The sequence below is a fragment of the Hipposideros armiger genome, unplaced genomic scaffold, assembly GCF_001890085.2.
Source record: "Hipposideros armiger isolate ML-2016 unplaced genomic scaffold, ASM189008v1 scaffold_511, whole genome shotgun sequence".
Classification (NCBI taxonomy): Eukaryota; Metazoa; Chordata; class Mammalia; order Chiroptera; family Hipposideridae; genus Hipposideros; species Hipposideros armiger.
The window spans coordinates 686,967-698,607 of record NW_017731861.1 but is presented as its reverse complement, the minus strand read 5'-3'; the positions used below and the strand labels follow the sequence as shown (position 1 = coordinate 698,607).

The following is an 11,641-nucleotide window of genomic DNA, read 5'->3' as shown; positions in this document are numbered from 1 at the left end:
GTGGACCTGTTTGGGTTCAGCTTGTTTGGAACTCTCTGCACTTCCTGGGCTTGTGTGTCGATTTCCTTCACCAGGGTAGGGAAGTTCTCAGTCATTATTTCTGCAAATACATTCTCGACCCCTTGCTTCTTCTCTTCTCCTTCTGGTATTCCTGTGATGCAAATGTTGTTGCGTTTGATGTTGTCCCCCAGGTCTCTTAAACAATTTTCATTGTTTTTTATTCTTTTTTTCTTTTTGTTGTTCCAATTGGGTGATTTCTGCTATTTTGCCTTCTAAGTCGCTGATCCAATCCTCTGCTTCATCTAATCTACTGGTGATTCCTTCGAGTGTGTTTTTCATTTCAGTTATTGTATTCTTTAGTTCTAACTGGGTTTTTCCCCCTCTATCCTTCTTTATGTCCTCCCTAAGTTCCTTAAACATTCTCATCATCAGTGTTCTAAACTTTGTCTCTGAAAGGCTGGACACCTCTGTTTCATTTAGCTCCATTTCTAGAGGTTTCTTCTGATCTTTTACTTGGAACATGTTTGTTTCTTCATTCTGGCTGTCGCTCTGTGATTGCTTCGATGTATTAGATAGATCACCTATGCCTCTCAGTCGTTGCTGGGTGCTCTTGTAGTATGTGTCCTTTGTTCAGATTGCACAGTCTCTGTAATCTCCTGTCCCGTGTGTTCCAGAGGTGTCGCTGTTGAAGTTGCTCTTTAATTGCTTTTGGCTTGTCAGAGGGTGGGATTGACCCCCAGACTGATTAGCTGGGAGAATTAGCTCCATTCACAGTATATGAGATGCTGTGTGGAGGTTGATCCCCTCAGAGGAGGCTTGGCCACTGTGGGTTCTTGTGCCTGTGGAAAATGTCCTTTGAGAGTGCCACTTGTAGGTTCAACCAGGTAGTTTTGGTTTCATCTAACACTGGTCTCTGGGTGTATTGGTTCTGGTGTCTCTTGGATGGGACTCACACTCAGAGCCATTTCAGACCTGCCTGTTCCTGGTCCGTAGCTATCGTAGGTGCATCAAGGCTGTACGCAGTTGGCTGCTGCCCGTGCTGGACCTGGGGTCATGTGGGGATGATCTCTATTTGAACTGAAGCTGGCTACCCCCTATATTGGTCCTGAGGCAGTTTAGGAAAAGGCTCAGGGCCCCGTAGGCCTGTTCCCAACTGCCAGATGCCAGTAAGGCCCACCTATTGAAAGAGGCTTTTTAGGGGCGTGTGTCTGGCTATTTGACCTGGTGTTGAGGGTGCCTCTGTGATGTGGCACTAGCTTGACAGGATGGAGTTCAAGTGAGTTATGTGACGTGATTGGTAGTTTTTAAGATGTTAATGCAGATTCAGGTCTCACACCAATAACTGGCCTGTGACCCCCTTGTATAGCATCCCAAGGGCACTACAGCCAGCCTTCACCTCACGCTCACAGATTCATGAAAGCTGCTCCCGAGTGGCTGTGGTGCATGTTTGTGGTCACTGAACAATGCAAAGATGACCCCAGGGCTCTGAAGACCACCTTCTGTTGTAAAAAACCTTTTCCCCAGTTTGTGGAGGTGGGGCCAGTCACCCTGACACCCGGATTGCCCCTGGAAATGCAGCTGTAGGTAAGCGAGGTGTTGTTACAGGTGCGTAAAGGCTGTGGTCAGCAGTTTCTACCAATTCAGTGTAGTCTCACTCCTGGACCAGTGCTAGGTCCACGTCTACTTCATAAAACAAAAACAAAGCAAGGCAACCCAACAACACCAAAAAACAAATACGCTCCCACAGAAACTTGATAAGCAATGATCAGACAGGGGAAACAAAAGTATATAAAAGAGACACAAACACAAACACAAAAACAGGAGAACAAGACAGAGAAACAGTGACCAAAGCAATATCCAGATAAACAAGTCTGAGAAACAATGACAAAACAAAACAGATGAAAGAAAAGAAGTAAAAGGAACAAAAAGATGAAAGAGAAATAAATAAATAAATAAATAAATAAATAAATAAATATAAAGGGGGAAGAAAAAAGAAGGAAAAAAAAGTGTGTGGGGGGGAAGGCTCTGCCTACTTTAATCTGCAGACCACTTGCTCAGCAATAGAGTCTCTGGGCGACTCAGCACCAGCTATGTTGGGGGGAAAGGCCCAACACGTTGTGCGCCGATCTCCCTCTCAGGCTTGCAGTGACCTTCCCGCAATTAGCTGCTGTGTGCTCTGGAACCGTGCTCACCACCAAAAATCCTCACAGGCTGTTGCCAACTGTCTGCTGCTGCAAAAAAACCCTCTATGGCCTGCAGAGGTGGGGACCAGGCACCAGGGGCTCAGGGTGCCCACACACACAGCTCTAGGTGGGCGGGGCAGGCCCCCAAGGCACCACAGGGTGTGGTCAGTGGCCCCCACCAAGTCAGAGCAGCATGTACTCCTGCACCAGCAGCCAGCCCGCACAGATGTGCCAGGAATGCCCTGGCCGGATCACACAGGCACACAACTCACAGCCCAACACTCCCAGGAAAACTCCCAGTCTCAGCTTGTCCCTATCAGCCACTCGCAGATGGGGCTGAGCAGCCCCACAGCCAATCGCCTGCCTGGCAACTCTGCACACGCACTCCAAGGCGGCTTGCGCACTCCCGCATCTCAATGAGCAACCTGTTGGAGTCAGAGCGTGCCCGCCAGGCATTTCCCTGGGTACACAGCACAAGCAATGCAGAGGGTGGGGATCCAAGGCTGCATGTGCGTGCACGCAAACGCTCACTCCTGCGCCAATTCCACTAGACCAACGCGGTCCTGGGGAAGGTCCCCAGTTCTGATGACAGTGGCGAATGCACAGCCTGCCTGGCTAGAACCTTCGGGGCTGCTCTGACCTCACATCAGCTGTGAGACTCTACCTGGAAGTTTCTGCAGAGAGATCTGTGGGGCTGGCTCTGCCTCATACTTTAATTATGGCTCCCACTGGGCCCCCCAGGGGCCAGTTCACACCCTGCTCCTTAAGGTGTTGGGCTGAGTTTGAGCTGAAGTCACCATAGCCAGAGCTGGAAGGGGGTGGGGAGAGGGGACCTCTAAGTCCCTCTCTGTGGTTCTGCCCCTCCCACCTGTCCTTCCGGTCCTGAGTCCCTCCCACACCAAAATAGCAGCCAAGGACAGATGGACTGCTCCCCCTGAGAGAGTTCTAACTGGTAAGCAGTGAGTGTGGCTGGAGGGTACAGCTGTCTCCTCTCCTCTTACCCACGGTGCTAGGTGCCTCCCATCTATACTGTACATCATTCTCCCTGTTCTCCACCCTGCTCTGGGCCCCAGGAGGTGGACCACACACCTACATCAATGGGCTCTGGTTGGGCTGGGTTCACGAGAGGACCAGCAGGGATCTAGGAGGCTCCCTCCTAGATGCTTCTCAGGGTTGGCTGGTCCCTCTACCCAAGGCCACCCTGCCTGGCCAACAGCACTCTCCATGCAGCTGCCCCTTGGGTGGTGGTCATCACTCCTCCTCCTGCCAGTTCAGGGTGGTGAAGGCTCTTCTCACTAGTTCCCAGGGCACAGCACTCTCCCTCTTGTTTTTTCTAAGCTTCACCCTCAGCTTTGTGGAGTCCCTCTATTAAACTCCTCTCAGGTGACCAAATTTGAATGCCTTCTTCTTCCTACCAGGTCCCTGACTGATGAACATGCTACATGAACCCCTCTGTGGGCCTGAGCTCTCACTTGATAGCCTGGTATGCCATCATTATCATCATCATCATCACCACCACCAGCACCTCACACCCCACTAACATTTAGTGAGCACTTACTATGTGCCAGGAGTTGCACCCAAAGCTTTACCTGTACTGTCTCATTTAATCCTCACATGCATTTCCCCAGGAGTTATTGTAGTTTCTCCATGTTTAAGATGAGGAAACAGATGCTCTGAGCAATGAAGGGACATGACCAAGCTTTGAAGCTTGGGATTTGAACCAGATCTGCTGACTCCAAAGCCTGTGATTGCAATCACCAAAGTACATTTCCTTTTCTTTTAATTCCAAGGGAAGGAGTTGCATCTCTCCTTCCTTTACTCCTGAAACTGGGGCAACATGGGAAAAGGTCAAGTCCAGAGATGCAAATACCTGGCCTTTTGAATGAAGCTCTGTGACAGTGCAACCCACAGATACCAGAGTCAACAAAGAGGGAGGTGAAACAACCTGGAAGTGCAGCTGGCACAGCTGGGCCAGGCTCCTGTAAGCCAGGTCATGAGCTGGGTGTCTAGAAGAGGCCATTCTATCCTTCACACACAGGTGGCTGGTTGTTTGGTGGGGTCAGGGCACCCCCGAGGCTGTGACTGGGATCACTAGTGGGAGCTTGCTCCCAGTTCCATCAAGCCCCTGTATGCAGGCTGCATGCAGGCTGAGTAGGTCACGAAGGGATACTGGAGGCGCTGGTGGGCTGCCCTTCTGACCTTCCTCTGGTCCCTTACTGTGCCGAGGTGACCTGCTCAGCTACTGGGCTACATGCATGTGCCTCCACATTTTGTCATGTGTACTTGATAGTCCAGACATTGTTGCTGTGCCTAGTTCTTGTGGGCTCTGGTCCCTGAGATGGACCAGCCTGGTCCAGTACCAACATGCTGAGTAGCAAAAAGGCATGACATCTTGAAATCCTTCAGGCCCCACAGCAAGCATCTGAATAAGTCCCTTGACCCCACGGGCCTCAATTCCTCATCTGCAAAGCAGAGAGGATAATCCTAACTGCAGGGGTGTGGGGATCAGGTGAGAGAACAGGTACCTGGCATGTGGCAGGTGGCACCGAAACAAACTCCCCATGTTTATGTTAGTTTGTGCCCGTCGGGAGCCGCTATGGCCCAGTTTTGCGATGGGAGACTTGGGTGACTATTATTAGACGCACTGTTCTCCTAGTTAGCTGACAGTGTGTCCATTTATTTGCTCAGCAGTCCCGTTCACTGATCGCCATGTGGAAGGAGTCCTCGCAGTTTGGTAACCAGAGCTCTCGTTTGCAGCAGCCCAGGTCCCATCATCCTGTCATGAATCACTTTGCTAAAGATGCAAAGAGGTTTTGGGTGTTTTTCTTTTGGAAAATGACTAATTAACAAGGGATTGAATAAAGGGGTAAGCAATGAAAGCCCCCTCTCATCCCCTCCATGGGGGTGGGGTGGAAGCAGGACCCTGTCAAGGTCCACTCAGTGCAGAGGTCTGGGCAGGCAGTAGGCTCACCAGTTCCCTCACTTTGACTCTTCCAATATGCAAATCTGACCAAGTTGCTCCTCTGCTTCAATAAACACTTCCATGGCCCACTGCTCTCAGGAGAGATGCTAATGCTCTCAGAAGACTCCTGCAGGCCTCATTTCTGCTCACCCAGGCCCTCCAGCCTCATGGCAGCTGATCCCTGCCTCACACTCACACTCCAGCCACACGCCACCCCTACAGTCCCCTGTATGAGTCTGGTCTCTCGAGCCTCTGGCCTTCATCTATGTTGTTCCATCTGCCTGGACTGGCCTTCTGCCTCTACCAGCCTGAATAATTCATGGTGCTTCAGGACACAAATGGAACGACAGGCAAATTTTCCCTTAAACCTCCTCCTACTGCCCCCACCCCACCCAGGGGCATCAGGTCCACAGCCCCTGGGCCTCCCCTTGCCCTGACTTTTCTGGAAGGGGGCCTGTCTCCTCTGAGGGCAGGGGCTTTCCCTGGTGATGTCCTGTTCCCAGGACCCAGGCTGTTGCCTGGCAGAGTTGGTGCCAGGTGGGTGCTTGTTGAATGAGTGAGGTAGGACATTAGCATCAGATGCGCTTCTCCCTGCCAGTTCCCCAGATGCCCCCACATCAGCCTGGTACAGCAATGCCTGCTCCCCAAATAGCCTTCCCTCCTCCAGCGTCCAAGCCATCAAGTGTCTTCTCCCCCAACTAGGGCGTGAAGAGTTGGTGTGTCAACCTCATGTTAGAAGCTAACAATTAACAAGTACCTATTATGTGCCAGGTACTGCTGTATGCATTTTACATATGTTAACTCAGTCCTCACCACCACATGTGACATAGGTGCCACTGTATTCACCATTTTACAGATGAGAAAACAGAGGCAGAACTAGGAGAAGAAGAGCTAAGCTTTGGACCAGGCAACCCAGCTGCAGAGCCTGCGTTTGTAATCACAGCCCTCTCCCTTATTGGGGTTTCTTATGGGGAGTTCGGGGGTTGGGGAGACAGCCCAGACCAACCCATCCAACCAACAGACAGTGTCTCTGGGCAGGCTCTGCAGCTGGGAAGAGCCAGCAGGCCTGAAGAGCTCTAGTTACAGGAAACTGCTTATTCAGGACTGGGACCCCGGGATCCCCTCCCTTTCAGATACCCTGCTCAGCTAGACTCCGCGCTCACACTGCCCGGCCTCTCTACCAGAGAGCAGAGCCTCTGGCCCTAATCTCATTTGAGGCCATGAAATCACATTTGCAACCTATTAATGCAGCATGGAACTGGCCCAGCCCTGCTGTCTGCTGGAGGAAAGGAGCCTAGAAAGCAATCTCACCAGGAGATGTCTCCCGGAACACCCGCCCGACAAAAAGCAATTATTCTTTAAGAGGAAGATTAAAATAATATCCACACCCCCCCCCACCCCATGCCCACCAGAGGGGCTTAGCTCCACTGGGCCCCCACTGCCTCCCAACAGTGATTCGAGGCCCAGGCTTCCTTGGGGGACGGGGGTGGTGGGCGTAGGNGTGGGGTGGGGGGCTGTTGGGGACAGGCTCTGCTCTCTCTCTTTAATGGGCTTTGCAGGTTCCTACTTTTGTCAGCCTGGCTCAGAGCAGCCTGGTCAAACAGGAGATGGCAGAGGGCTAAGAGCTCTGGAGCTGGTACCTACCCTCTATTCCCTTGGCATCTCCTGCAACTCTCCATCCCACAGGCATGCTCTCTTCATGTCACCCTTTCTCCTTGCTTGCCGTTCCCTCACAAACCTCCCCATTCCTGCTTCCTCATCATTGTCACACTGTCCTTTCCACTTGAAAACCACTCTCCTCAATCTCTACTGGAACCCCACCTGTTCCTTGAAGCAGGGATCGGACGTCCCCCTGACATTTGTGAGGTGGGTTTTAATGAACCAAGCAATTTCCCTGCATCTTGCTCAGCTGAACCTCACAACCTCCCTGTTGGTAGGCACTACTCTGCCCATTGTACAGATGAGGAACTTGAGGACCAGGGAGGTAAATGATTTGCTCCAAGTCATATAGCTTATATATAACTGTATATATATATATATGTATGTATATGGGGCCCTAAACCAAGGTCTTTTGAACTAGTTTTCCTACAGCCAACTGAGTCCTTGATGACCCAGCTCATGCCCATCATACCTCACAGCTTGGAAAGTCATTGTCCTCCAACTCCTATTTCTTCTCCCCACCCAGCCTGGCAGCTCCCCAAGGGCCGGTAGATACAGCTGCCTTGTTTAGTGCTGGGGGAGTGGATGGATGGATGGATGGATGGATGGATGGATGGATGGATGATTGCCCTGAGTCAAGAGAGGTTTGACAATTGGACCCCAAGGCAGGCTGTCCAATCCAGATCAAGGAAGGATATCCCCCAGTCATCCTCCATTTATCCTGAGAAAGGGGCTGATCCCTGCTGGCCTCAGCTGCTTCTGAGCCAAGGGCCGCTGCAGAGCCAGCCCAGGCCCCGGGCTGGGGTGTCTCGTCGGACTCCTGGCAGGCCAACCCTCATCAGGGCTAGAGCTGGCCACTGGGTGCTGGCAGCCTTCATTTCCTGTGGCCCTCCCCTACCCGCTCCTAGAGTTTTATTAAAGATCAATGATTAAAGACTGGTTTTGCATGGGGTTCTAATTTCATCTCATACATCACACATGCCATGTCTCCGAAGCCTCTTTTTCTTCTGGTAGAGGCGCACTTGGGGGGTTTATACAGGGATGAAGCCAGAAGGGTCCTGCGTGAGGAAAGGTGTGCGCCCCGTGTGTGTCCATCGGGAGTTGGTGTGATGGGTGGGGGAGTCTCTGCACGAGCAGGAGGATGTGGTGGGTGTGTCCCATGCGTGTGTTCCTGCATGTCTGCACAACATGAGCAGGATGTGGTAGGTGGGTATACACCTGCGCGTGTGTCCCTGCACAGCTGTGAGTGTGGCTGTGTTCTGGGGTATCCCTTGGGGCACACCCACCTTCCAGGGTTGTACGTAAGGGAGAAAACAGGAAGACTAACTAAAAGGCCATGAAAATTGGGCCCTCCCACCTCTGCCCCTCCTCCTTTCGCCACGAAGGTAATTTCTGGAGATGAGAAGGCCACCACAGTTCTTTCCCCTGAAGCCCTTCAGCTGCTCACTGGGGCTGGGCTTGGGCTAGCTGGGAAGACCACAGATGGGGACACCCTTTTCCTCCCCCTTCCCCTCACCACACACACACACACACACACACACACACACACACACACACCACATATCACACATCAGGGCCTCCAGGAGGTGTGAGTGGGGAGGGGCAGCAGGGCCATCTGGTGTGCTGTTACAACAATCTGCTAATGGAGCCTCTTCCAAGAGTGGCACCGGGGTTGGGCCAGCCTTCTCCACCAGAAACCTGGCACCTGAGCCCCAGAGACAGTGGAGCTCACGAGGTCCCAATAGCTCTCCCATGGAAGGCCGGCTAAGCAAGAAGGAACAACATTGTTTTCTAGATGCAGAAACCGAGGCCCAGACCCATCTGCTTTGCCCAATGTGGACATCCCAACCCATTACTAGAATGGTAAGCATTTATTACACACTTCCTGGAGGGCAGGGCTAACCCTCCACCAGGTCATTCAATCTTCCAAGCAATAGAAGACACAGAACACTTGCTCTCCCCCATTGTACAGATGGGGAAATGGAGGCTGAGGGAAGTTCTGTAGCCTGCACAAGGGCACACAGCTACTAAATAAATGCAACAGGCTGATCTGAACCCAGGTCCACCTGACCCCAGGGCAACTGCCTCTCACTATAAGCTGGCTGAACCCCAAAGCTTTCCTATACCCCACTGGCTGAGCTCCAGGCACTGACCCTGATAGGACTCCAAGGCATCTGTTGATGACTTGGAAATAAGGCAGGGTGGGGGTAAAGGGACAGGCTTAGTCAAGGACAGAAATATGAGATCCCCCAACTTATGTGCTTTCAGGTCTTACCCACTGCACCCAGGGACCTCTGAGGTTTCCTGCAGAGGACCCTGTCAGCAGAAAATCTTTCAGTGCCACTGAGGAGGCTGGGGGCACAGCAGGAGGCCTGCAGAGTAGTTGTGGTACCTTCTGCGCAGGCCTTGATCTTCCTGAGGGGGCAGGCCATGTCCCCCACTCCGCCCTCCCTGGGGCCAGCACCAGCCAGCCCTGCCTCAGCCCTCTGCCACTGTGACAGGTCTGCACCCCTCCCTGCAAGGACTGCCTTGACAGTGCTTTTGTTCCCTGAAATAAAAGAAAATCGAGCTACAAAGGGAAACCTCAGGTAGCTTTTAACAGGGCTCAGCTGCCTGGGGCAGAGTGTGTTTAAGCTGGAGGCAGTTGTCAAGCAGCAGAAGGGGGAGCCGCCCGCCATCCCCCTCCTGCTCCCCTTCGCCCGCTTGATTGAGTTTACTCAAGAAAAAGGCTCTTCCAAATAGCGGCAAAGGAGAAAATCAATGAAAACTGATCGAGAAATGTAAAGCAGCTGTCCCTGACCTCTGTGTGTGTGTGTGTGTGTGTGTGTGTGTGTGTGTGTTATATTTTGTCAGGCACAGCAAAAGCATGCTGCCTGGACCCAGGCTGACCTGCTCAGAGCTGAGGCCAGGAGAGTGGGGGGAGGCAGGGGGCTGGGAGTCACTCTCTGGCACGTGGTAGTGGGGGGATGCTGGGAGGGGAGGGGTGCTGGCGGCAGCAAGGGGGGGGGGGGGCCTGCAGCCTAGTCTCTCTCTCTCAGTTAAGAGAGAATTAATATATTCAATCCGCTCAGGGTAATTGAGGGAACAATTGGAGTGTTTTTCTAAAGCCCATAAAACTGCCTCATTGGAAGGGAGGAGCTGACCTGTTCATATCCTCTGTATCTGATGGAGCACAGAAAGGAAGGAGGGGTGGCTCTGGGGCCTCAGCCTGGGAGGGGGCTAGCAGTCCTGGTCTAACCTGTTCTCACCTTTCCCACCTCTCACCACTTTGCTGGTGGCCGTCCAAGCACCACCTCCAGAGCCTCTGTTTCCCCACCTGTGAAATGGGCCAGGGGCACTCCCCTCCACCAGGGAGCTACAGGAGGGGAGGCAACACGAGACGGGGAGCGGACACCCACCTGGAAAGTCAAGCACTGAGCAAAGAGGTGCCCAGGTGCCCAGCTCCCAAGCCAAGCCAGCTCCCCACCCCCACCCTGAGGTGAGCCTGGTGGTAAAGTTAATAAAATCCACATTGTGTGCCTTTCCCTGCTCTCACCATTCCAGTCTCCGGGGCACTAGAAATCGTGTATATAATAGGAAGCAATAAACGGTATAATGAATTTAAAAGCAGAGCCAAGAGAGGAGGAGAGGGAAGACCTGGAGGGCCTTGGGCCTGAGGCAGAAGGATGCCTGGGGCTGGGAGAGTGCAGACCGTGAGCTGGAGCCTGAATTGGAACCAAAGAGAATCAGAGAGGAGGGGGAGAGAGGGAGAGAGGGAGAGGGAAAGCGAGGAGGAGGGAGGGAACAAAGGGAGAGAGACTCAGAGACCAGGTTTAGGGACGGAGGGCAGAGGGGCGCTGGGCAAGCCACTGACTGCTCGGTCCCCTCCACTTCTCCTTAATGAAAAGCCCCAGCGTGTTGGTGCCAAAGCCACAATCAGAATCCACAGGCTTAGAGCCTGCGCTTAGCGTTTGGTGATTGCTTTATTAGCTTTTTCTGTATTTTTCCCCTCCAGGGTTAAAAAAAAAAAGGTGTTTCAAATGGAAAGAATTAAAAAAAAAAAAAAAGCAACCTTGAAAGCGTCATTTAAAAAGGCTCCTGGGGAACGGAATAATTTCTAAGAAACAAAAGTGCGATTGTTTGGAAGAGGTAAATGCTGGGCGGCAATGGGGGAGGGGGCCCACTGCACCCTCCCCTCTTCCTCCCTCTCCCGCTCCTCTCTGTGTGGGAGGAAGCGCCAGGGCCTAGGGTGAGGGAGCCTCCAGGATGGCCCCAGAGCTACAAGCAAGGAATTTTTAAGCTCATGTTTCCAGAAATTTCATCACTGGGGATTTCCAGCCCTAAAGTTTCCCTCTGAAAAAGCGCTGTCTGTGGGAGGTTGTCCTTAAACCTTCACGATCACTTAGAGAGGTGAGTTAGGTGCCACGAGGGATGCAGCTCCAGGCTCAGGGCTGTTTTGGCCTCTCTCTGCTCCCCAATTCCCCACGAGGCCTCATTCGCTCTTAAAAGAGTTGAGCTGGAGTCACTCCAGCTGGCCCAGGAGCCAGACTGGCCAGCACCTCGCTGCTTCGCTCACCCTCTGGGACCTACTCTGCCTGGCACCCTTATTCTGGCCGGATAAACTCCCTCTTCCCCGGGAAGGAGGGCCTCAGGGGTGCTGGGTGGGGCAGCCATGTGGTCTCAAACCTGCCAGGAGGTGAAGGAAGCAGCATCAGGGCACAGGATGAGTCTTGTGGAGCTCTGCAGGGAAAGGAAGCCCTGTGTACCCTGTGCGGCTGGCAGGACACCCGGAGCTGGTTCCCTCCCATGCAGGGTAAGCTTCCCTCTGCAGACCCTGCCTGCATGCCCAGTCCCCCCC

General features: G+C 52.9%; 2 protein-coding genes across 3 annotated transcripts in view; one reads left to right on the top strand and one right to left on the bottom strand.

The window, feature by feature from the left end:
- The window catches only part of CCDC33 (coiled-coil domain containing 33), a 112,866-nt gene that overhangs the window by 96,606 nt on the left and 4,619 nt on the right, over positions 1-11,641 (bottom strand).
- Positions 11,519-11,641, top strand: part of STRA6 (signaling receptor and transporter of retinol STRA6) — a 39,305-nt gene continuing 39,182 nt past the window's right edge. For both annotated transcript variants that reach the window (XM_019668005.1, XM_019668004.1), the window contains exon 1: positions 11,519-11,596. In XM_019668005.1, the coding sequence (XP_019523550.1) occupies positions 11,590-11,596 (7 nt within the window). In that variant the 5' untranslated portion in view covers positions 11,519-11,589. The remainder of the gene's footprint in view (positions 11,597-11,641) is intronic.